This window comes from Phoca vitulina, unplaced genomic scaffold, assembly GCF_004348235.1.
Source record: "Phoca vitulina isolate PV1807 unplaced genomic scaffold, GSC_HSeal_1.0 scaffold26, whole genome shotgun sequence".
NCBI classification, from domain to species: domain Eukaryota; kingdom Metazoa; phylum Chordata; class Mammalia; order Carnivora; family Phocidae; genus Phoca; species Phoca vitulina.
In genome coordinates this window covers 21,559,257-21,584,912 of record NW_022589729.1, presented here as the reverse complement: position 1 = coordinate 21,584,912, position 25,656 = coordinate 21,559,257, and the positions used below count along the sequence as shown (strand labels likewise).

The following is a 25,656-nucleotide window of genomic DNA, read 5'->3' as shown; positions in this document are numbered from 1 at the left end:
AGCTGGAAATCGCCTCAGAGGAGGAACAATGAAGGGAACCGGAAATACTTGAACTGGAGTAGGGACTGCGTGATACGTCTCTTCATTTAAGTGTTTTTCACCTGGAGAATTTTACTGCGTCAGAGGACACATCTAAGACTAATGGATGAAAGTTAAAGGATTGCAAAATTTAGCCCAGTAAAGCATTCTAGCAATTAGAACCCTGAAGAACAGAACAGGTAAACTTGGGACGTAGTGAATTCCTTCATCACTGCAAGTGTTCAAGGGGAAGTTAATTAGGGATAGTGCAAAGGGGATCCCTGCGTGGGTGGAAGTTTAGAGTAGATGGCTTTGGGGCCTTCCAACTCTAAAAGTGTGGTACTACTTGATGAAGGAAGTACCCGTTTATGGCTAAACCAGCCTTGACTTCGGACCTGAAATGAATCTAAAGGACACGGCTGGAACTTGACTAGCCTTTGGGAATACTGTGGGTGGAAAACCACCACCACCACCACCACCACCACCACACACACACACCAAACCCTCATCTCACTGCTTTCAGCTCATTGTGTGGCTTTGGAACAGTGGTGGCATAGGAGTAATGGCCAGTCTTTCTAAACTTGCAAACCAATATACTTCTGGCCACTCTAGTGATTTCTGCATTTAGTCCACGTTGGTGTTAAGTAGCACTTGGTTCCCCGAGCCCACTGCATGTATGTTACCTCTCCTCCAGATACCCACACATTCACTAGCACTCTGTCCATGATTCTACCTGGGGATCCTCACACTGGTTGTAAGAATGAATCAACTGAAGTAGCTTATGAATTACAAACGTAAGGAATCCTGGGACTGTCGAATCTAATTTCCAGTTAGCTGCTGGGGTTTTGCATTTATTGTTAATATTTACTCATTGTAAAGAAGTGTTTTCTGTCATAAATCTGGAGTTGGCTGCTTATTTTACTATGGATATTTTGTTTTAATTCCTTCAATGTCTTCTTTATTTTCTTCCTACCCCAAATGTAATTGTATTTCAATTACAATTCTGTCTTCAGAACTGAAACTGATCATTTCTTTGGGTGGTTCCCTGAGAAACGAGTCTTTAAAATGTCTCTTAGAGGGGCACCTGGGTGGCTCAGTCCTTAGGCGTCTGCCTTCGGCTCAGGTCATGATCCCAGGGTCCTGGGATCGGGCCCCACATCAGGCTCCCTGCTCGGTGGGAAGCCTGCTTCTCCCTCCCCCACTCTCCCTGCTTGTGTTCCCTCTCTCACTGTGTCTCTCTGTCAAATAAATAAATAAAATCTTAAAAAAAAAATGTCTCTTAGAAAAAGCAGGAACTGTGTTGAGTCTGGGAAAGGAGAGATGGTATCGTAAAACAAGCAAATACCAATAATTTTGGCAACTAAACTGAAAGGATTGAATAAAAGAAAAAAGGTAAAAAGAACTCCACAGGCTAAATGTACAGTTTCCATTTGTCCACCAGAGGGAGGTATGTTAACTGGTGAGAATAGAGGCCAGGCTGAAAATTTTTTGTTACCTGCGTACAGGTGTCATTGCTTTTAAAAAGGGATCATTTTATATTGTGATTTATTTTTTAAGTGTATGTGTGGGAAATTATTTAACAAAAGTTTCTTCACACAAGAATATAAATGCATCATAGCCGGCTCACTTAGTACATTTAAAAGCACAAAAATTATATTTTATTTATACACAGGATTATTTGCCAGGATTTACTCAACTTGAGTATAAAAGATTTTCTTTAGTATAGAGTATTTATTTAGTAAATCTAAACTATCATGTTTGTTTAATGGGCTGATTATATAAGTTTACTCTCAGAAAGTCCTGGTTGGGGGAAGATGTTTAAGAAAAAAACTTCCGTGATTTTAATTTTGAAAAACTTTTTGAGCCATTATACACAGATTAATTTTTTTTTTTAAGGATTTTTATTTATTTATTGAGAGCGAGAGAGAATCATAGAGAGCATGAGAGGGAGGAGAGTCAGAGGGAGAAGCAGGCTCCCCGCTGAGCAGGGAGCCCGATGCGGGACTCGATCCCAGGACTCCAGGATCATGACCTGAGCTGAAGGCAGTCGCTTAACCAACTGAGCCACCCAGGTGCCCTATACACAGATTAATTTTGTTTTATTTTTTGTGGCATAACTTTTTTTTGGTTGAGCCAGTTAAATTAATTGGATTATAATAATTATTACTGCTTTTTGTAATCATGTAGCTGAAGATAAATTCCTCTCCTTCCAGGTAGGGATGCACTTAAATTATCCAAGGAACTTAGGACAATCTCCAAAGAGGATATTATATACTCTAACAACCTTGGGGGCGAGGGGAAGCAAATAAAATAGACATAGTAAGGAAGTATTTCCTGGAACTTCCTAGTATTGAGATTGAATTCATCCTGTTGAAATTTAAGCTTACCTCTTACAAATAAAAGGATTTAACTTGGACTTGGCCAATTTAAGCTTATTTATACAACTGGAGCCAGATAGTTCTTCCCTGATTCTGAATGTGAAAATAATATAGCCAAAAGAAATGTAACATTATTGATCCCTGAAAATTTTACCCCAGTTAAAAATTCTTATTAGAAAACCATTATGTTGGGGCGCCTGGGTGGCTCAGTCAGTTAAGCGTCTACCTTTGGCTCAGGTCATGATCCCAGGGTCCTGGGATTGAGCAGGGAACCTGCTTCTCCCTCTCCCTCTGCCCTTACCCCTGCTTATGCTCTGTCGCTTGCTCTCTGTGTCAAATAAACAAAATCTTTGTTTCGCTTGCTCTCTGTGTCAAATAAACAAAATCTTTTTAAAAAACGATTTTATTTATTTGAGAGAGAGAGTGTGCAGGAGCGGGGGCAGGGGCAAAGCGAGGAGAAAGGGAGAAGCAGACTCCCCGCTGAGCAGGAGGGGCGCATTCCCAGGACCCTGGGATCATCACCTGAGCTGAAGGCAGACGCTTAACCAACTGAGCCACCCAGGCGCCCCCACATCTGGATTATTTTATTGCACATTGTTATTCACTGTTCACAAAGACTCTGTAGTAAGAAAATTAGTATTTATAAAGTATTTAAGAATACCTAATTAAAGCATATTGTGGACTGGAATGGTATTCTTAAACATATTTTGCATTTGTGTGTCATTTTTCATTTAATTCTCAGTTCATCTCAGGGGAAGTTGAAGCACCCACAAATGTTCACAATGGAATATAATAAAGTTTCCCTTTACAATGTCCTAATCACTCTTATAATAATTTTTAATGAAAAAATTTAAACATACAGAAGACTATTTGAAAACGTACAGAACCTAATAATTGTATATGTTCTCTTTCATTATGGACAGCACATTTAATTATATTTGTCCAGGGCTATGGCCCTGGGGGGTATAGGTATTAAATCAATCGTACAGGTTTTATGACCAAGTTAACTGTAAATATGAAAATGTCCTGCTTTCTGCCTTAGGAGTTTAGTATGCCCCATTGTTGTCTTTTTGTAACTTTGGGGGCAAAAATCACAAAAGACAAGGCATCCACTCTGTCTCCTCTAAGAATTTAAGATCCATGAAAAGGGTAGAGAAGGAGGAGGGAGAAAGAAGGGAAATTAGTATTTAATTAGTATAGTAGTGAGCTGATTTGTGCCAAGTATAGTACTAGGTAGCTTTGCATGTATTATTTAATCCACAGGACTATTCTGTGAGGTATTACTATTCTCACTTTACAAATCAGGAAACAGACTTAGGGAAATCAAGTAACTTGTTTAGGGATGTGAATTCAGTTTGAATTGAAAGCTTTTATATTCTTTCCACTATCGTTGGATGCATCCTTTCCTGGATCTTTTTAGGGCCTAAAATATAAGTGACTTGTTGAAAGAATTTATGTATAATATGGGACGCAGTATATGTATGCATGCTCCTCCTCCCCATGCACCTTTACATTTACTGTGATTAATACACGGTAATGTATTATACGTTGTAATGTAAATAAGATTTAGATTTAGAACCAGGGCATAGATTTGAGTTTTTCGAGTACTTTATGTCTAGTTTTCCCCAATAGAAAATAGGGATAATTACTGCCTCTTTTCCACTTCAAAGGACTGATGTGATAATTAGGGAGCCAAGATTAGACAGCAGTCATAACAGGAATAAACTACAATTCCCGAAATGCTCGAAGAGGCTGACGCCGGGCGGGGACACAGTTCCAGCTTTAGGGCAAAGGTGACCCCTCTGGGTCCGGCGGCGAAGTAGGGAGCAGCCGGTCCTCGCCTCTTCCCTGATGCATCCAGGGATTTGTAGTTCCCTCAAGGCCATGATCTGCCCTTAAGGCCCGTCTCTCACTACGAGTCCCGTGATGACCCGAGGCGCGGGCAGCGCCTGCGTGTTGAAGCCGAGGGATCGTGCGGGCGGTGCTACTGGCGGGAGGAGTAAAGATGGCGGTGCGGGGGTCTCCGCCTTCTGCTCCCGGCTGAAGCGCTCCGAGAGAAGCTGCAGCGGCAACTGGGGCAGCAATAGCAATCCAGGGGTGGTAGTTTCAGCAGCAGCTGCTGAGGCCGGAGCAATGGCGGAGCTAGAGCACCTGGGCGGAAAGCGGGCAGAGTCCGCGCGAATGCGGCGGGCTGAGCAGCTTCGGCGCTGGCGGGGCTCGCTGACAGAGCAGGAACCCGCGGAGCGACGAGGCGCGGGGCGGCAGCCGCAGACTCGTCGCGGGAGCCCTAGGGTCCGCTTCGAGGACGGTGCTGTTTTCCTGGCCGCTTGCTCTAGCGGGGACACCGACGAGGTGAAAAAGCTTCTGGCCAGAGGTGCCGACATCAACACCGTCAACGTGGACGGCTTGACAGCCCTGCACCAGGTAACTCCCTTTTCAGTCTTACAGGCGTCCAGTCTCCTATAGATGAGCCTATGACCCCTGCGGGCCGCCCATGGGGAGTGTTAGTGTCACCGCCGAGCCCTCCTGCACGGACACTGGTCCTCTGGGGCTAGTCGGTTTCATTCTCGCACGGCTTCCCCCACTAATCAAGTCTTTTTCCGACCCCAGGGTCTCTACCTGAAGGAGTAGCGTCACCCCGCTGCCTGGTCAGTGTTTGTATTTCCCTCCACCTACTTGAGTTGTCATGGTTACTGATGATTTGGTCCCTGGTGTTATCCCTATAGATTAGTCATCTTCACTCTGTCTAGTTGGTGTGCATGTACACCATGTCACTCGTATAAGCATAGTCAATGTCATTTGTCTGATGCCTTTTCAAAAAATTCGGTTTTCTGTTTGTGTGACCCTATTACAGAATATCTTAGATCACTCAGAGAGTAAACCCCTATATTGGGTTAAGGCAAGCAGATCTTCTGAAACCACACCTCTTGTTTTGCTGGTTTGTAATGATTCATAAACAGTTCGTGTCTCCTACAGGCTCCTAGAACACCCCTGACCTCATTGTTATGGGTATCTTCTTAGGAGTATTACCTCCCTAAGAGCTTCCTATGGAGAACCAATCTACTGAATCACTTACGTTTATTTGATACTTGTGGGATAGTCTTTTTTTTTTCTTTTTTCTTAAAGCTTTTTATAAATATCATATGCCCCATATATAGCTATAGTATATGGGTTGTGGATAACTTAACAGTGGTGTGCTTAGTAATAACACTTTTACTTCTCTCATCTTATGCAAGAGTATTCTTACTTATGCAGTAATGTTCAATATATACTGTCAAAACTAACTCCACCCTCCCTCCCCGAATGGAACTTCATCAGTTATTTTGGTGGGCTGAGAGCTGGACACCCACTCCTAATCTTTCTTATTTTTCATTTCTTCTGTGTGTACAAAGTGAATGTGTTGGCATGAGAATCCACTTCTAAATAATAATTCCATTTTGTGTCATACCACTTCACTGAATGTATTAGCCAGTAGCCTAAAATTATCCCTCACCGTGTTTGTAACCCTTCTCTTTCACATGGAAGAACCTTCTCTTCTTTTCATCCTATTTGTATCTGTTTTTTTTTTTTTCCTGCTTATCATAGTGCCCCACCTAAGGTAGCAACCAACATTTGTATAGTCCTTTGCTGTTTAAAAATTCTTATGTTTGTCTTCCCCTTTGTGAATCTCAGCAGTGATTCTTGAAGTAGGTGTGGCAAGTAGTGTTGTAATTCCCATTTTACAGATGAGGAATCTGAAGCTTAGAAAATTGTTACTTGTGCAAGATTAGAAAAGAAACAAGTTGCCCTTAGGCATAGATTTTTCAGACTTAAATTCCAGAGCTTTATATCTCACCTAATAAGGAGCTGAATATAAATAAGACAGATGCTAAGAGGGCCATATTCATTATTTTAAGTTTCTGGACTCTTTGAGAAGGTGAGTATTTATTTTTCAAGTATATTTGAGATGTTAAGGGGATTGAGATCTGGTTTCTGGAAGGAACCATTTCTTGGGTTCATAGATAATAGAGAAATAGAATCCAGTTTCTGGTCCATGTGCTTCTTTACTGAATCACTAGTCTATCAAAGCACAGTTTTCTTAGTGCAACTCAGTAGCCCTGTTTCTTCTAAGGTGACTGTGCTACCTGAATCTGGTCCTTGCTGTATATATTTTAATAATGCCCTGAGAAAAGCACCTGCTTTGAGGTCACTCTGGTAGATCTCGTTTTCGTACAAGGTAACCACTTTTCTGATCCCTTCTGAGACTGACCTTCTTGGTGCCTTTCCTTCTATCTTAACTACCATCCCAGATTGTGAAGTACAACTTCTCACTTTATATGCTCTTCACATTCAGTAATCTCTTGAAATAGGAGAGGAAGGAGATGACAGCTATGAGGTTTTTAACAACAACAATGACACCAGCATAGGCAATATAGGCATTCGTCCCTGTTTATGGACCTGGCAATGAGTTGAATTGAATAGGTATACTCAGTATTAGACAAATTCAGCCAAAGATTAAGCTGCTTGAAGATTTGAAGCCAAACAAACCTTCTGTTGAGAAACTATCTTTGTTTTAATCAAGACAAGGGGCCTTTATTGGCTCAGGAACTCTTTTACAAGTCAGTTTCCGTGGAGTGACAGTACGTCTCTCCATGCTCTGAAGAACTCTTAAGGTACGTGAAAGGTTATATTCAGAATGTGAGCCTGGAGCGGCCAGTAGCTGAACAATTTACTTTGTGACTGATTGTCCTTCTGTGAAATGGAGAGTGGTACAATGATCTGAATTGTTTCGTTAAAATATCCGTCTGTTATATAAGCACAGTATGAATTATCAGGATAATTGCTTTCTTTCTCCCTTTTGTTTGGCCACGGCCTCTTGACCAACTGTGAATTACCATCTTGGCATGTTGGAAGAAACCCCCAGGTGATATTGGCGGTTGATTTTTCTCCTCCCTCCCCCCCAACAAGGTCACAGTACATGATTTACACTTCAGGTTGTGGTGCCTTGATGCTGCTTTTGACTTAGAGACCTTTCTTTCTTGGCAGACTTTGCTTAGGCCACGAGGTGCTTGAGTCAATGATAAGCTCCAGGGGGCCTATTAATAATACTTGAAATAGACTGAGGTAAGAAATATCTCAAAGGTTAGACCTTCTCTGATGAAAGCCTTGGAAACTGATGTAGACTAACCCAACTTGGGTGAATAAATTGTATATGCCCTTAGTATCCCAGAGTTATCAATGAAAATTAGGCATTACTCTGATTATATAACCCTTGAAAGTATTTGTTTGCTCACAGAGGAATTCCCATTTCATTTGTGAATATACACTATAAGTCATGATGTATGGGTTAATAATTCTGTGTGGGGTGGTACTTCTTGAAATTTCTTTTATTTTTATTTATTTATTTTGCAAGGTTGATTGTTATCACCTATTTTGGTGTTCTTAGTATTAAAATCTTGGGTGCTCTAGGTGTAGATACAGGCTCTTAAAACTGTATCTACCAAATCACTGGTCTACTGTAAGAGGCAAGTGCTTGCTTTCAGAAAGGAGATTTTCTGGGATTTGTTAGAATGAATGCCTGCATATTTCTTCAAAATATGTTCTATTGGCACTTGTATCTGTGTTGGGTGTAGTGGATACTAATGTCAGTCCACACAGAGATGAGGATGATTCTGTACTTGACTCAGAAAGTCAGGTCAGTTTTGTAATGGTCTCAGAGTCCAAGTTTGGACCCTCAGGGACACCCCAGACTGGAAATTCAACTCCTCGTATTTTCTGTTATTATACAGCTACCTCCATCTGACCCTGTAGCTTCAGGGAGATTAAAATGATCTACTTCTCTGGAAGACAGAAACAGATGAGGGAAGGAGGAAAGGCAGAGCAATTTATATTCAGAGTGAGACAGAGTAAGACAGAAGACGACTAGGATGATAGTGTGTTCAGTTCAGTACAAAATGGTATGTATATGTGCCAATAGGTGTGGTGAAATAAAACTTGTATTCTTTGTAGTTTTTTTTTTTTTTTAAGTAATCTCTATGCCCAATGTGGGCCTCAAACCCATAACCGTGAGATCAAGAGTCACATGCTCCATCTACTGAGCCAGCCAGGTGCCCCTAAAACTTGTATTCTTAATCCTTTCTCTTTTATTCCAAGTTTTATTCCAACTTATTTCTCTTATAGTTCCACCTGTGAAATGACTTTGCCTTACCCTGTGTATATTGATGAATTCTGCTCAGTGTCAGGACCCAAGGCAATATGGGATTAAGAAAATCCTGTTGGCTTCTTCATTATTGTGAATCTAGAACAGTCATCCTGAGTCATTTTAGTAGTTTGCCTCTTCAGATTGGTTGATATGATGCATCAGACTATGTTGGGCACCTGGCTCCTTGCCTTATGAGTATTAGTCCCAAGTTTCCATGCCATAGTGCACCTCAAAGCCAGATTTGAAAAATAAGCTTATTTTTATGGTGGGGTGTTTTTTTGTTTGTTTTGTTTTGTTTTTGAGTACAGATGCAAGTTACTTTTATTTGTTCCCTAGCCAAATTTTTGTTGCCCATTCTTAAAGTCCTGTAGAGTAACAGTATACTATCATTTGGGCTTATAGAATCTTCTCTGTATTTTTAAATAGGCAAGCTGTCAGTGTGTTTGGTTTAAGCATAATTCTGCTAAAGGTAGAAGGTTGGACAGGTCTTGTTGGTAAATTAAAATTAAGTCATTGCTTGCTTATTTTTAAGTATTTTTAAAGTATACTTTATAGGGATGCTTGGGTGGCTTAGTTGGTTAAGCGTCTGCCTTCGGCTCAGGTCATGATCACAGGGTCCTGGGATCGAGCCCGGCATCAGGCTCCCTGCTCAGCGGGGAGTCTGCTTCTCCATCTCCCTCCGCATGCTCCCCCTTGCTTGTGCTTGCTTTCTCTCTCTCTGTCAAATAAATAAAATCTTAAAAAAAAAGGATACTTTATACGCAGTAAAATTCACCTGTTTTGCACGTAGGGTTCTGTGAGTTGTGACAAATACGTGCAGTTGTGTAGCCACTACCACAATCAACATATAGAATATTATCATTATCTCCAAGATTTCTTTGTGCTCCTTGTAGCCAACTCCTCCTCCCACCCCTAGCCCCTGGCAGCCATTCATCAATGTTCTGTTCCCATAACCACAATGCCATATAGATGAATCATACAGCATGAAGCCTTTTGAATCTGGCTGCTTTCATTTGCTGTAATGCACTGACATTCATCCATTTTGTTGCATGTGTCAGTAGCTCACTGGTCTTTATTGCTGAGTGTATTCCAGCATATGGAAGTACTACAGTTCGTTTATCCATTCACCAGTTGAAGGACATTTGGATTATTTCCAGTTTTTGGTAATAATGAATAAAGCTGCTAGAAACATTTGTGTACACGTTGTTGTGTGAACATGTTTCATTTTACTTTGGTCAAATTCCTAGCAGTGGGATAACTGAGTCCTGTGGCAATGAGTGTTTCATATATTTTTTAAAGGTTTTATTTATTTACTTGAGAGCGAGCAAGAGAGCAGGGGGAGGAGCAGAGGGAGAGGGACATGCAGACTGCGCTGAGCGCAGAGCCGGGGCGGGGCTCCGTCCCATGACCCTGAGATCATGACCTGAGTTGGATGCTTAACTCACTGAGCCACCCAAGCGCCCCAATGAATGTTTAACTTTAAAAGAAACTGCCAAACTGTTTCCCAAAGTGGCTCTACCATTTTGCATTCCACCTAGCAACGTATGAGTTCTAGTTGCTTTGCATCCTTACCAGTACTCGGGATTATCATTTTATTTAAGCTGTTCTCATGGTTACATCGTGATAAGTTGTTTTTTATGACAGTAGTAAGAAGAGTAGTAACAGCAGCCTTAGTAGTTATAGTAGTAGTAATTGTAGCTCTCACTTATGTGGTATTTACTCTGAGCCAAGGACTCTTCTAAGTTCTTTTAATATATTAACTTGTGTGTAATACTCAAAACAACTCATGAGTGAGGTACTTTTATTATTGTCTGGATTTTATAGAGATAGGGAAACTGAGACACTGCTCAAGGTCACACAGATAATAACTGGCAGAGCTAGAATTTATTTAAGTCCAGGCAGTCTGACTGGAGAGTCCACGTTCTTAACTTTATATTGCCTCTTAACTAGACTAAATTGCCTTTCATTCTTTTTTTTTTTTTAATTTTTTTATTGTTAGGTTAATCCCCATACTTTACATCATTAGTTTTAGATATAGTGTTCCATGATTCATTGTTTGTGCATAACACCCAGTGCTCCATGCAGAACGTGCCCTCCTTAATACCCATCACCAGGCTAACCCATCCCCCCACCCCCCTCCCCTCTAGAACCCTCAGTTTGTTTTTCAAAGTCCGTCTGGTTTGTCTACCCCTCCGATTTCCCCTCCTGCTACATTCTTCTTTTTTTTTTTTTCTTTCTTAACATATATTGCATTATTTGTTTCAGAGGTACAGATCTGAGATTCAACAGTCATGCACAATTCACAGCGCTTACCAGAGCACATACCCTCCCCAGTGTCTGTCACCCAGTCACCCCATCCCTCCCACCCCCCCCACTCCAGCAACCCTCAGTTTGTTTCCTGAGATTAAGAATTCCTCATATCAATGAGGTCATATGATACATGTCTTTCTCTGTTTGACTTATTTCGCTCAGCATAATACCCTCCAGTTCCATCCACGTCGTTGCAAATTAAATTGCCTTTCATTCTAAAAAAGATTAGAAAATGACATTATTAAAAAAAGTTGAAATTAATTTAAAATCAGGCTACTCAGAGAGATATGCTACTAAAATTTAGTGTATTCCTTTCAGGTTTTTTTTTTTAACATTATATTGAGTTCATATGTATGTGTTTAGCTGCATATTTACAAAGTTGGTATCATATACTGTCTCCTGATTTTTTCACTTAACTTTCCTTGTAATTGTTTTCTTATATCATTAAATATGCTTTGAAAGTAAAGTTTTTGACGTTTGAATAGTATGTCATCATTTGGATATGCTTTACTATATATCTTCCTTGTTAGAGGTTTTATTAGATTGTTAATTTACTGCTAATATTGAGTGCCTAATAATTGTAAGTCGGTGTTAAAGTGTATGTTTGTTGATAGGTATAGTTTCTGCCCTCAAGAAATTCACAGTCTGGTTTGGAGACAGATAAATAAAAAACAATTACTTTTAGAGTGATAATTTCTATGATAACAGGGAAAGATGCACTCCTAAGTGGAGGGTCGAAGGAAGACAGTCTATGATGATGGAGCAGTGTGGGCAGAGAGATAGGAAGAAGTATGGTATGCAGGCAGAGGGGACACAAGGGGGGGATCCTAATGGATGCGTTTGGAGGGTTAGGGAACGGGTGAGGATAACATCCTAGAAGACTTTGAACATCAAACAGCAGACCAAGAATGTTTGATGGAGTCCTTAGCAGAAGAATTTTGTGGGTTTGAGCAGGGAGGTGAACCCAACCAAAGCAACATTAAGGAATATGAAGCTGTATTTGGATTTCAGAGTGAATGGAAAGACACAGATGAAAGAACCAGCTGAGAGAATGCAGATGAGAAAGGAAAGTATAATACAGTTCTAGCCTGTGAGTCTGAAAGAATTTTGTTATTCAGATGGATATAGGAGTCAGTCCAATTTTGGACGAGGAGCTCTGAAAACATCCAAGTAGAAATATCCTGTAGGCATCTATGATTCAAGGCTAATCCTCACCTCCCGGGGCGCCTGGGTGGCTCAGTCGTTAAGCGTCTGCCTTCGGCTCGGGTTATGGTCCCAGGGTCCTGGGATCGAGCCCCACATCGGGCTCCCTGCTCAGCGGGAAGCCTGCTTCTCCCTCTCCCACTCCCCCTGATTGTGTTCCCTCTCTCGCTGTGTCTCTATCAAATAAATAAATAAAATCTTTAAAAAAAAAAAAAAAAAAAAAAAATCCTCACCTCCCTATCTAGGCTTCAGTTCCTCATATTTAAAATGAGAGAGTTGGATATTAACATAAAGGTGAGAGTTGAAGCAATGAATGTGGAGGAGGAGAGGAGAAAATATAAAAGAGAAGAACAAAAAACACAATTAGGTGGTAGGCAGAGGATGCAGAAGTTCCCATTAGAGCTGTAGGAGTATGTGGTAGGCTGGCAAATGCCCCCTCAAAGATGTCCACGTCCTAATCCCCAGAACCTGTAAATAGGTTACCTTGTATGGTAAAAGGGACTTTGCAGATATGATTAAGTTTAGGGTCTAGAAGTGGGAAGATTATCTTGGATTATCCAGGGGAGTCCAAGGTAATCATAAGGGTCTTCATGGGATAGGAGGCAGGCAGGAGAGCAGAGTCAGTGGTAGATGTGATGATAGAAGCAAGAGACGGGAGTGATCAGAGGAAGGGGCTGTGAGCCAAGGAATGCAGGCAGCCTCTGGAGGCTGGAAAAGGCAAGAAAATGGAGTCTCCCCACAGAGTCTCAAGGAGCAAGCCCTGCCAAAAATTTGACTTTAGCACAGTGAGACTGAGTTCAGACTTCTGATCTCCAGAGCTGTAAGATAATAAATATGTGCTGTTTTAAGCTACTGATTTTGTGGTAATTTGTTGCAGCAGCAACAGGAAACTAATACAGAGGAGAACCAAGACAGCACAGTGATATTGAGGCGTTTCAAGGGATGGATGGTCAATAATGTAAAAGGCAATTGAGGAGAAGATCTAAAAAAACACAAAACCTATTGGACTTGGTCATTTATAACCTTGGAAAGAACAGTTTCAATTGAAATGTTTTTGAGGGCTTTTGTGAAGATTATTTGAAGTTTTTTCTTATTAAGGTAAGTTAATCTTTCTGTTGATTTTTGGAAGGAAAAAATAGATCTACTGTCAGTATGATTCTAAATGTAAATTAGGACCCAAAATATATGGGAAGACTCCTAAAAAGCTGGCTTTTGACTAATTCAAAATAATGAAAATGGTTTCATTATTTATGAGTTAAGAATATTATAGAATATTAAACTTGACTCTGGAAGCAAAAAGGTTATAGTCCTATTACTGAAGGACTGATTAGCTAGTCGAGATTATTTTATTTCCCAGTTCTGGTTTGGCCCATTTCCCACTCATTAGCACTGTCACTGGAGGGCAGCCTTAGGGGAGCAGTGATTGGGAGGTTAGTACCAATAAACAGTTTCTTCTGCCATTTATTCTTTTACATTCATTTATTGAATGTCTACTCTATACCTGACTCTGTGCTTCTTGTTGTTCCTTAGCAATTGATATATTTTAGAAATGAACTAGAATTTTGGGAATGCTGTCCAGAGCATTATCATTTATAATAGGAAATTGGCTACGTAGTGATTTTCTATTTTAGCATCATGGCTCTTGGGGATTGGAGGGAAAGTATTATATTCATCAGTATTTGTTTTGATCTATGCTTGTGGATTTATACCTTTATACCTAAAGATGGTATAAAGATGGAAGTTTGGGATCTTTAATAAATCTTTAGTGTTTCAACATAGTAGTAATAAATCCAGATTAAAGATCTTGACCCAGAATTTTATATAGGGCAAGGAATTGAAACCTCGTTTGAAGCTTGCTCAGTTTGTTGACTTGAGGCAGGAGGCTTTGAATGTATTGGGGATTTCCCCCCTGCTTTTGAAGTGTAATTTAAAAAACTGTTTCTTAGGAGCGCCTGGCTGGCTCATTCGGTAGAGCATGTGACTCTTGATCTCAGGGTTGTTAATTTCAAGCCCCACACCGGGTGTAGAAATTACTTAAAAATAAAATCTTTAAAAAAATAAAATAAAAAATTGTTTCTTAAATCTTGGATTTTAGATTGTAACCAAACTGAGTAAATTTGGGGGGCTTGAAGTTTTATCAGGCAACGATGAGCTCATATTCATTTCATGAGTCAGTGTAATTGGAAAACTGAATCCTTAGTTCTTAATAGTGAAAATTGATCTACGTGTGGTTTCTAATGCATATTGTAGTATGTTGTAGTTATGGGATGGGTTTGTGTAAGAATTTAGAGATTTTGTACTTAGTATCCTAAACATTGTCATATCGTGACAATCTTTTGGAATCATATTCTCTTGCAATTTTGGGCAAGTATTTTACATTGCTCTGCTCTGAATATCCATGATATATTATGGTATAAAACCTGACTGGTACTTATGAATTTTTGGTCTAGTGACCCACTTTCTTTTTATTTTTTTAAAAACTTTTTTATTGTAGAATATTTTAAAATATAAAGTATAAAAGTAAAGAGAGTAGTATAAATGAATTCTCAAAACTTACCAACTCATGGCCAATTTTGTTTCATTTATGGTCCTTTTCTCCTCATCCCTAAACTGGATTATTTTACAGCCAGTCCTAGGTATAACATACTTTTATTTGTAAATATTTCAGTATGTATTTCTAAAAGATGGAAATGTAATAAAAACAATTACAATCACATTATCACACTTAAATATTGAACACTTACTCCTTAAAATTGTAAAATATTCAGCAGTGTTTAAATTTCCCTGATGGTTCATGGATTTTTTTTTTTTTTTACAGTTACTTTATTTGAATTAGAATTCATGTAGGGTCTGCATTGGTTCATATGTATCTTTTTTTTTTTAAAGATTTTATTTATTTATTTGACAGAGAGAGAGATAGCGAGAGCAGGAACACAAACAGGGGGAGTGGGAGAGGAAGAAGCAGGCTTCCCGCCGAACAGGGAGCCCGATGTGGGACTCGATCCCAGGACCCTGGGATCATGACCTGAGCCGAAGGCAGACGCTTAACGACTGAGCCACCCAGGCACCCGGTTCATATGTATCTTAAGACTCTCTTAATTTATACTTTGCTCCTCACTTTTTTTCTCTGCATCTTATTTGTTGAAAAACAGGATTGTTTGTACTGTAGTTTCCCACAATCTGGATTTTGCTGACTACATGCTTATAGTGTTAACATGTTCCTTTGTCTCCTGTGTTTTCTATACACTGGTAATCAGATCTAGAGATTTGATCTGATTCAGATTTGAATTTTTTAACAAGAATACATCATAGGTGGTGGTGTATGTTTCTCTTGGGAGGCATATAATATCTAGTTATCTCTCACGTGGTTTAATGGCATTGATGGCCTAACAGAATTTTGACGTTTCAAGCCAGTCTTGACTAGACCTGAATTTTGGTAATTAATTCATTTTTATAATTATCATCACATTTTCTTGTGTTGACCTTTTAACTGGGATACCAGTGATCAATTAAAAAAATGTAAATTGTGAACACTGAATAAAATAGTTAATATAGGTATAGTATATTGACTGTTGGAAGGCTTGACATGGTACTCAGCAAAGTTAGATTAGTACCCTTCATGTGTAAATACTTGTCAGTGATGATGATAATGGAGTAAACTTTCTCTACTACCTTTTCATATCAGTTGCATTAACTCTCAACTGAAGTTCCCCTTATTTTGAAATAGTGTTCAAAGTTCCAGTTCAGTAATATGGTTTCTTGTCCCCTAAAATCACCACCAGCCCTTGACCTTTGTTATAAAAGAAAACTTGAGGGGCGCCTGGGTGGTGCAGTCAGTTAGCATCAGACTCTTGATTTTGGCTCAGGTTATGATCTCAGGGTCATAAGATTGAGACCTGTATTGGGCTCTGCACTCAGTGAGGAGTCTGCTTGAGATTCTCTCTCCTTCCCCCTTTAACCCCCTCCGACACATGCAGGCTCTCTCTCTCTCTCTCTAAGATAAATAATTCTTAAAAAAAAAACAACTTGAAATCCTCCAAAGAAAACTAAAAAATAAAGAGTAAATTGGCTGTACAAGGAGAGAGAGACTTTCTTTATAGGCATCTGGCCTAATAAGGGAGAAGATAGGAAGAGAAGAGTGCCCATTACAAGTGCAACAGTTTTGGGCAGTCAACTGTAGGCAAATGATGTGCTTATCTTAGAAAATGGAAGTGACATTTGGAATATTCATATGGAGGTTGGGTTGGCTGACCTTGTGTTGTGCTCTTGGAGGCGGAGGAGAGATCTGCCCTTCTAATTGAACATGAATTTTACAGTAGAGTATATGGTTTTATGAACTATGTTTTATTTATATGGGGCATTTCATGGGAAACAGGTTTACTTTCTTTTTGCTTCTCTGCAACATTTTTGCCAGGTTTCTTAGTTAGCTGTTTTTTTTTTTTGTTTTTTTATTTATTTATTTTTTATTTTTTAAAGATTTTATTTATTCATTTGACAGAGAGAGAGAGACAGCTAGAGAGGGAACACAAGCAGGGGGAGTGGGAGAGGGAGAAGCAGGCTTCCCGCCGAGCAGGGAGCCCGATGTGGGGCTGGATCCCAGGACCCTGGGACCATGACCTGAGCCGAAGGCAGATGCTTAACGACTGAGCCACCCAGGCGCCCCTAGTTAGCTGTTTTTATTCATTTACTTATTTTTTAAGTCACCTGGCCTAGCTATGAGATATGACTGCAAAGTGCCAACGCAGATTGTGTTTGGGTCTTTTGGATGTGTTACATGATCACGCCTCTTGTATTGATTTTCCTCCCCATGTTTAGATTGTTTCCCTTTGACAGTAAATAGCATGAAAAATGAGGTCAAAAGAATAACTTACCTCATTATAAATCACCAGAGGTAATGGAAAATGATTTGAAGGATGACTGAGCTGTGTTCCATCTGTTGAGAATCACTTCACCTGTTGGAGAGCTCCTACAGCACAGAGACCCAAGTGAGAAGGCCTCCCCATGTCTCACCAAGTGCCATACTGGGCTAGTATCAGGAGAATGTTACTGCTGGAACTCTTAAGTGCTTAGTAGATTTTTAAAATAGGCAACATATTTTTGATTGGTATCCGTTTTCAGGTGAGAGTAGAGACTTCTTTGCCTTGTTTCAGTTCTTTTTGTGCTTTAGCAGGATCACCAAGGCTCAAGGGTTTTTATAGGGGAATAATTTTAAAATATAATGATTTTTATCTCTCTGTTTCTAGTCAGTATCTAAATTATTATTAAGAAGGCTCTTAACCTTCATTTTTTTAAATATCAAGAAAAGAGAAAATTCCTGTTCTTCTCATAATGCACTTCTGTGGTTGGATCTTTAAAAATTTGAATGATCCTTTATTAATTGTTTTTGGCCAGATATTTACTGGGTACTTCCTAGATGCCAGATCTTTTAGTAGATGCTGGGATACAACGATGGCAGAGTCCCTGCCCTTAGGGATTTTGCAGTTATTGGGAAACTCATAGTTTTAAAGATATAATCTGGTTCATATTGCTCCCATTTAGCATTGAATCCATTTCCTATTATCCTCTTCATAGTAAAAGTGAAAAAAGGATATTGATCATTATCTGTAATTTGCCTTTGTATATTTTTAGATTATCAACTCTTGGTCCTCAGCCTTATGTAATTCAGTCCTTAGCCTCCTCTAATCTAATGAACATGACCATCCGTTTAATTTAAGATCAATTTCCAAATCATTAATCATTTGCTATCTCTCCTGTGGATTTTTAAGCTCACCAGCTCTCTTTGGACTCAGTGATAAGAGTCAGTAATGGCTTCAGCTCTGGGGACCAACTCTGGGGTAAAAGACTATTATAGGGCCACTTGAAAGTAGAGTTGTAGGACTAGCCATTATGTATTTGTTTTGTTATAGGATTATCAAATTCAGGACATTATAGCAAAAAGAACATTAGAGGACATCTGATCCACCTCTGTCACTTTACAAATGAGAAATCTGAGTTCTAAAAAGAAGCTAAAAGAATGCCATAAGCATGTAACAGAAATAAAATATAATGAAATGTTTTATTTATAAAATGATCCAGTTTCTGCTTGATATTCTTTTCTGTCTATGAAAGATAAGTTTGGGAAAAAGTAAAATATTCTCTAAATTCTTTTAAGAACTTTTGAAGAAGGATGATACCCTGTAGTTGTATTTTTCTTTTGCAAACTTCAATATAATAGAATCCTCATGCTATAATTATTCACATTTCAAGAGAATTAATCTCAGAGTTCTTTTAAAGTATTGGTTTCACATTTAATTTAGTCATCTCTATATTTACTGATAAGTAACATCATAGCATTAAAGCAAAATTATATAAAAGAAAAAACCAATTCATTAGTACAGATAACACCCTAACACATGGACTGTTTTCATTTTTCTTTGTTCTTTCCCAGGCTATTAATTTTTACAAATGTTTTAACATGGTAGAAATAACAGTGTATCATGATTATAGCAAGTACTGTTTACTGAGTGCCCACTGTGTACCAAGTGTTGCACCATGCATTTTGCTTTTAAAATTATTTTTACATCAACAACTCTACCAAGTAAGTGGTATTATTTCATTTAATAATAAGGAAGTAGAATCAGAGAAGGTAATTTGCCCTGACCTACGTCTCATTGAATCTAGGTCTGTCTGACTCAGAAGCTTCGAGTTTTCTGCCTAGGTTTTGCTGCTTTTCTTTTCTCTTTTTTTGAAGATTGTTTTTATTTGAGGGACAGAGAAAGAGAGAGCATGCGCATGAGCGCGCATGAGCAGGGGGAGGGGCAGAGGAGCAAGCTGAGTGCCGGCTGAGCGCGGAGCCCACCGCAGGACTCCGAGATCACATCCTCAGCGCAAGTCAAAAGCTTAACTGACCGATCCCCCTAAGGCGTACCATGCTGCTTTTCTGACGTCCTGGCTCAACCTCTCCATTTAGAACTTCTGTTAACTTTGTTTATTTATTTTTTTTAAAGTAGGCTGTATGCTCAACATGGGGCTTGAACTCACCACCCCAAAAGTAAGAGGCACATGTTCCACCAACTGAGCCAGCCAGGCGCCCCTAAACCTTCTGTTTACTTTTAAAAGGCCTCTTAGATCTCTTAGATGCGTACCATTTTGGGGCGAAGGGGGGAGATTTCCTTTTTTGCATTCTATTGCTCCTTTGATTTATATTGTCAGAATTCTGTGTCTACTCGGTTAGATGATGCATGGCTTGCCAACCTCTTTCATGTCATGGCATGTGCAGAAGATGACATTATTTGTATAGCACACTTGGTAAACTTGGGAGATTTGGGAGTTTTGTATAAAAATTCATTGTATTTCCCTAAAATGTCAGGATAAAATCTATTAAAAGTCAGACTTTGGTTAATTGTTAGCATTAAAATCTATTAATAATAAATAGGGGCGCCTGGCTGGCTCAGTTGGTGGAGCATGTGACTCTTGATCTTGGGGTTGTGAGTTCCAGCTCCACCTTGGGTGTAGAGACTACTTAAAAATAAAATCTTTTAAAAAAATTTTTAAAAGGAAAATCACTATTTAAAAAATAAAAAATAAGTAGACCAAGAAGTAGCAATCAAGAAATGAACAAAATCAATTATGTCTTATTTAGAAACACCTAATAATAGCAGATATATTAATGATGATGTTGGTCATGATGATAATTATGACACACCCATCTTCTAGTCAGAAATATTGTGGAAAAATTGGAGCAAATTAAATAGAAAAATAATGTATTTTACACGTGCATGCAAAACATAGAACTTCACTAGTGTTAAACAATGTAGACTAAAATTAAAAATACAGGTGAAAATGATTAAATAGGAAGATCAAGGAAAGGGCTATTTTATGGAGTCACTGTAGCAAACTCTCTGGCAATGGAGTTTTATATACCAAAATTATTATTTCTAAATTTAGGAAGTTTATAGAGGTAGCCATACAAATTAAATATAATTTTACCTATTTTAAGTTTTGATTGGTTGCAAAACATTTTTTAATAGTATTACAAAATTTCATTCAAAAGATCTTTGCGTCACCCTTGTTAATACATTTGTAGTACAATATATGATTGGGAAGACCTGATAGAAAGCCCTTTAGATCAAACATTTAATAGTTAGCACTCAGTAAATATTGACTATTATTATTATGTTGAGTTACTATAGCAAAATGGTTAAGATTATGGTTAAAATACACCTGGGTTCTGATCCTGGCTTTGCTTCTTACTAAGCTTTATGTAAGCTGTCTGAGCACAGTGCCTGATTCTTAATAGGCACCTAGGGGATTTTTCCATTAGTCTTGAGATGAAGACCAAAATCTTTAATGAGGCCTTGTCGTGACCCACCAGACACTATATGATCTGATCCCCATCACTATTTGATTATCTACCTGAACTCCTTTTTCTTCTTGTTCATTCCACTCCAGCCACACTGGCCTCTTTCCGTTTCTGAAAAACTCCAGTTCCTGTTCCTGCTGAGCGACCTTGCATCTGTTATCCCTTCTGGCTAGGAGGCTACTTGATCAGATATCCACAAGCCTTGCTTTTTTACTTTCTGCAGATCTTTACTCAAATGTTACCTTTGCAGCAAAGCACTCCCTGGCCACCTGTCTAAAAATTTCAGATGAACTTTTCTCATTTTCTTATTTTTAAAAATTGAGGTATATATTACATTTAGTAAAATGCATAGATCTTAAATATACAGCTTGATGGGTTTTGACAGTGTATACACCATATAGCTATCACCCAAATCAAGAAACAGGACATTTTCATCACCCTTGAAAGTTACATTTGAACTCTTCCCAGGTAATCACTATTGTGATTTCTGTCATTCTAGGTTAGTTTGGCTATTCTTTTTTTTTTTTTTTAAAGATTTTATTTATTTATTTGACAGCGAGAGATAGCGAGAGAAGGAACACAAGCAGGGGGAGAGGGAGAGGGAGAAGCAGGCTTCCTGCCAAACAGGGAGCCCGATGTGGGGCTCGATCCCAGGACCCTGGGATCACGACCTGAGCCGAAGGCAGACGCTTAACGACTGAGCCACCCAGGCGCCCCTAGTTTGGCTATTCTTAAAATGGAATAATATGTGCTTCTTTATGTTTGGTTTCTTGAACTGAACTTGTTTTTGAAGTTTATCCATTTTTTGGTGTATCAGTAGTTCATTCTTTTTATGGCTGAGTAGTTATTCCATTTTGTGAATTTTCATAATTAGTTTATCCTCCTGTAGATTGACTTTTGGATTCTTTCTTTCCTTTTCTCTTTTCCTCTTCCTCCTTCTATTATGAATAAAGCTGCTATGAATATTGTTCTACGGTACAAGCCTTTTTGTAGATATATGTTTTCCTTTCTCTTGGGTAAATACCTAGGGATGAAATTGCTGGGTTATAGAGTATGTGAAATTTTAACTTTATTAATAACTTCAGCTTTCCAATATGGTTGTACCATTTACGCTACTACTAGTCATGAATGATAGTTCTGTTTGCTCCACTTCTTAATTTTTGGTATTGTCAGTCTTTTTTATTCTTGTTGTTAGTCTTTTTAATACTAGCCATTCTAGTGTTTATATATTGCTATCTCATTGAGGTTTTTTGTTTTTCATTTTTTTAAAAGATTTTATTTATTTGAGAGAGAGAGCATGAGTGAGGGGGGTGGCAGAGGGAGAGGGAGAGAGAAAATCCCAAGCAGACTCCTGGCTGAGCCCAGAGGGCTCAATCCCAGGACCCTGAGATCATGACCTGAGCCAAAATCAAGAGTTGGATGCCCAGCCGACTGAGCCACCCAGGCGCCCCCTCACTGAGGTTTTAATTTGGGATGACTAATAATGTTAAACACCTCATGTACTTACTGGTCGTTGGGAGTGTGTGCGTGTGTGTGTGTGTGTGTGTAGTGTCTGATTTAAATCTTTTGCACTTAAAAATATTTTTTGGGGGGCGCCTGGGTGGCTCAGTCGTTAAGCGTCTGCCTTCGGCTCAGGTCATGATCTCAGGGTCCTGGGATCGAGTCCCACATCGGGCTCCCTGCTCGGCGGGAAGCCTGCTTCTCCCTCTCCCACTCCCCCTGCTTGCGTTCCTGCTCTCGCTGTGTCTCTCTCTGTCAAATAAATAAATAAAATCTTTAAAAAAAAAAAAATTTTTTTTGGTCCTTTTATTATTGATTTGTAGAATTCTTGATGTTTTCTGGATATACGTCCTTGGTCAGATATGTATTATAAATCTTTTCTATCTATGGCCTCTTTTTCATGTTATCTTTTTGTGTTTTGTTTTCACATTCTTACTTTTTTTTTCTAAGATTTTATTTATTTATTTGAGAGAGAGAGAGAGTGAGTGAGAAAGCATACAAGCAGGGGCAGAGGGAGAGGGAGAAGCAGACTCCTCTGCTGAGCAGGGAGCCTGATGCAGGGCTTGATCCCAGGACCCTGGGATCATGACCTGAGCCAAACGCAGACCCTTAACCAAATGAGCCACCCAGGCGCCCCATCTTTTTTTTTTTCTTTTTAAATAAACTTTTAGATTTATAAGTTGCAAAGATAGTTCAGGGAATTCCTGTATACCCTTCACCCAGCTTCCCCTGGTATTAACATCTTACTTAACCACAGTACATTTTGTCAAAAGAGTTATTGTTTTTTTTATTGCTGTTCTGACTGGCATTTAACTTACTGAACTACATTATTTACCAGTTTTATCAAGTTCTGAATTTCCAGTTAGATATTAGCATCTATTAACAGTGATGATTTTTTTTAAAGATTTTTAATTTATTTTTGAGAGAGAGAGAGCACAGAGGGAGAGGGAGAAGCAGACTGCTCGCTGAGTGGAGAGCTGACGTGGAGCTCGATCCCAGGACCCTTGGATCATGACCTGAGCTGAAGGCAGATGCTTAACCAACTGAGCCACCCAGGAGCCCCAGTCATGATTTTTTTTCCTTTATCCTTCAAGATTTAAATCTTTTTTTTTTTTTTTTTTCAGTTTTATACCTTTATTTGACAATCAGCGATTAGTTCTCATCCACATTAACTGTCTGCAGATTTTTGAAAGTGGTGACAGGTACATAGGTAACCAGTGTGTAGAGCTTGTTTGGTGAATCTTCATCCTCGTTACGTTTTCTGGACAACCGCACACGGATACGGTATGGAACATTCCTTATTCCTTTGGCCCAGACAGCTTTGTTGAGCCTGGTGTCAATGCGCACATCTGGAGTTCCCATCTCCTTCATGGCAAATTTCCGGATCTCTTTGAGTGCCCGAGGGGCACGCTTCTTGAAACCCACTCCATGGATGCGCTTGTGAATGTTGATGGTGTATTCTCTGGTCACTACCTCGTTGATGGCAGAAAGGCCCTTCTTCTTCTCGCCACCCTTCTTCGCGGGAGCCATTCCGCCGGGCTCTGGTTGGAAAGAAGATTTAAATCTTTGAAGCACAGAAGCTAACACTTTGATGATGTCCAATTTATCTATTTTTTGTTGTTGTTGCTTTTAGTATCGTATTTAAGAAACCACTGCCTAATTCAAGGTCACACAATTTACGTCTATTTTTTCTTTTAAGAGTTTATAGTTTTAGGGGTGCCTGGCTGGCTTAGTCAGTGAAGCATGTGACTCTTGATCTTAGGGTTGTAAGTTCAAGTCCCACATTGGGTGTAGAGATTACTTAAAAATAAAATCTTCAGCGGGGCCTGGGTGGCTCAGTCAGTTAAGTAACTGACTCTTGATCTCAGCTCAGGTCTTGATCTCAGGATCTTGAGTTCAAGCCCCATATTGCGCTCCATGCCCAGCTTAAAATATAAATTAATTAATGAATTAAAAAAAATAATATAATAAAATCTTTTTTAAAAAGAGTTTTATTGTTTTAGCTTTTTTTTTTTTTTTTGAAGATTTTATTTATTTGAGAGAGAGAGACACAGCGAGAGAGGGAACACAAGCAGGGGGAATGGGAGAGGGAGAAGCAGGCTTCCCAGGGAGCAGGGGGCTCGATGCGGGGCTCGATGCGGGGCTCGATCCCAGGACCCTGGGATCATAACCAGAGCCGAAGGCAGACGCTTAATGACTGAGCCACCCAGGCGCCCCTGTTTTAGCTCTTAATTTGGGTCTTTGATCTATTTTGAGTTAACTCTTTTTATATGGTATGAGGTAAGGGTCCAACTTCACTCTTTTGCATGTGAATATCCAGTTGTTCCGGCACCATTTGTTGCAAAGACTCCAAGGTTTAAACCTTTCTTTGCCAGAACCTCAAACAGTATTGAATTATAATAATGATAGAAGGCATCTTTGTTTTTTTCTTTAATGAGAATATCTCTAGTAGTCCTCCATTAAATGATGTTTACCTTGTTTTAAATAGCTTCTTTTGATTAACTTAAGGAATTTTCTTGTTTCTGGTTTGTTAAAGTTTTTTTTTTTTTCTTTAATATTTATTTATTTTAGAGAGAGAGCATGTGCAAATGGGGGAAGGGCAGAGGGAGGGGGAGACTCCCCACTGAGTCAAGCAGACTCCCCACTGAGCACAGAGCCTGACACAGGGCTCAATCTCACAACCCTGAGATCATGACCTGAGCTAAAATCAAGAGTTGGATGCTTAACCAACTGAGCCACCCAGGTGCCCCTTGTTAAGGTTTTTAAAAACCTTTATATATTGCAAAATTTAACATACATATAGAAAAGTGTGCATAAAACATAAATGTACAAATTAGTGGATTTTTATAAAGCAAAGGCTTGAATTACCACCACCTTGGTCAAGAAATTAAAGATTTGCTAATGATTTAAAGAACAGGAATGGATATTAATTTTTTTATACTTTTGATGTTAAAACCATTAGTTAATAACCTTGGGAAGTTTATTTTTTATTTTTTTAAGATTTTATTTATTTATTTGACAGAGAGAGACAAAGCGAGAGAAGGAACACAGCAGGCAGAGTGGGAGAGGGAGAAGCAGGCTTCCTGCTGAGCAGGGAGCCCGACTGGGGGCTCGATCCCAGGACCCTGGGATCATGACCCGAGCCGAAGGCAGATGCTTAATGACTGAGCCACCCAGGCACCCCTAACCTTGGGAAGTTTAAAGGGATTATTGGAGTGATACCACACACAGTATCCTTTAAAAGTGTCAGTTATCAACTATAGCTTTAATTGAGGCACTGAAGCTGCCATTATTTTACATTTCCATGAGGATCTGCTCTTCTCCTGTGCTTTGTAAGTGATATCCATCTGTGTTTCTCATTATCTGTCCTTGGATAGCTCACGGGTACCTCAAACTCAACATATTTTATATGAACTGCTCCTCTCCCTGTGTTTCCTGTCTTAGTAAATGGTACCTCCCTCTACCCAGTTGTTATGTGAAACCTGAGTAACATCTATGACTCCTTCTTTTCTTGATTCATTTATTCGGCAGTGTTTATCTAGCACTTACTGTGAGCTAGATACTTATTAGCACTGAGGATGTAATAAGGAAGAAAACAGACATGGTATTCTCATGAGCTTACATCCCCATATTCTGTGGATAGCACCTCCAGAATGTCTCTCAAATCTGTCTGCTTTCATTTGTTCCCCTCACCATTACTGTAGTCCAAGTCGTTATCTTTCACC

At 39.3% G+C, this 25,656-nt stretch overlaps 2 protein-coding genes across 2 annotated transcripts in view; one reads left to right on the top strand and one right to left on the bottom strand.

The window, feature by feature from the left end:
- Positions 1–4,357: 4,357 nt before the first annotated feature.
- The window catches only part of PPP1R12B (protein phosphatase 1 regulatory subunit 12B), a 209,702-nt gene continuing 188,403 nt past the window's right edge, over positions 4,358–25,656 (top strand). The window contains exon 1 of the mRNA XM_032422320.1: positions 4,358–4,820. Coding sequence (XP_032278211.1) covers positions 4,530–4,820 — 291 coding nt within the window. The 5' untranslated portion in view covers positions 4,358–4,529. The remainder of the gene's footprint in view (positions 4,821–25,656) is intronic.
- LOC116643488 (60S ribosomal protein L31-like) lies at positions 23,035–23,477 on the bottom strand. Its single transcript, XM_032422323.1, has one exon. It carries the CDS (start codon positions 23,459–23,461, stop codon positions 23,084–23,086), a length of 378 nt encoding a protein of 125 aa, XP_032278214.1. The 5' UTR covers positions 23,462–23,477; the 3' UTR covers positions 23,035–23,083.

Bases quoted from the DNA above. Each gene is read 5' to 3' on its own strand.
- LOC116643488 (XM_032422323.1), bottom strand. From the start codon at position 23,461: ATGGCTCCCGCGAAGAAGGGTGGCGAGAAGAAGAAGGGCCTTTCTGCC.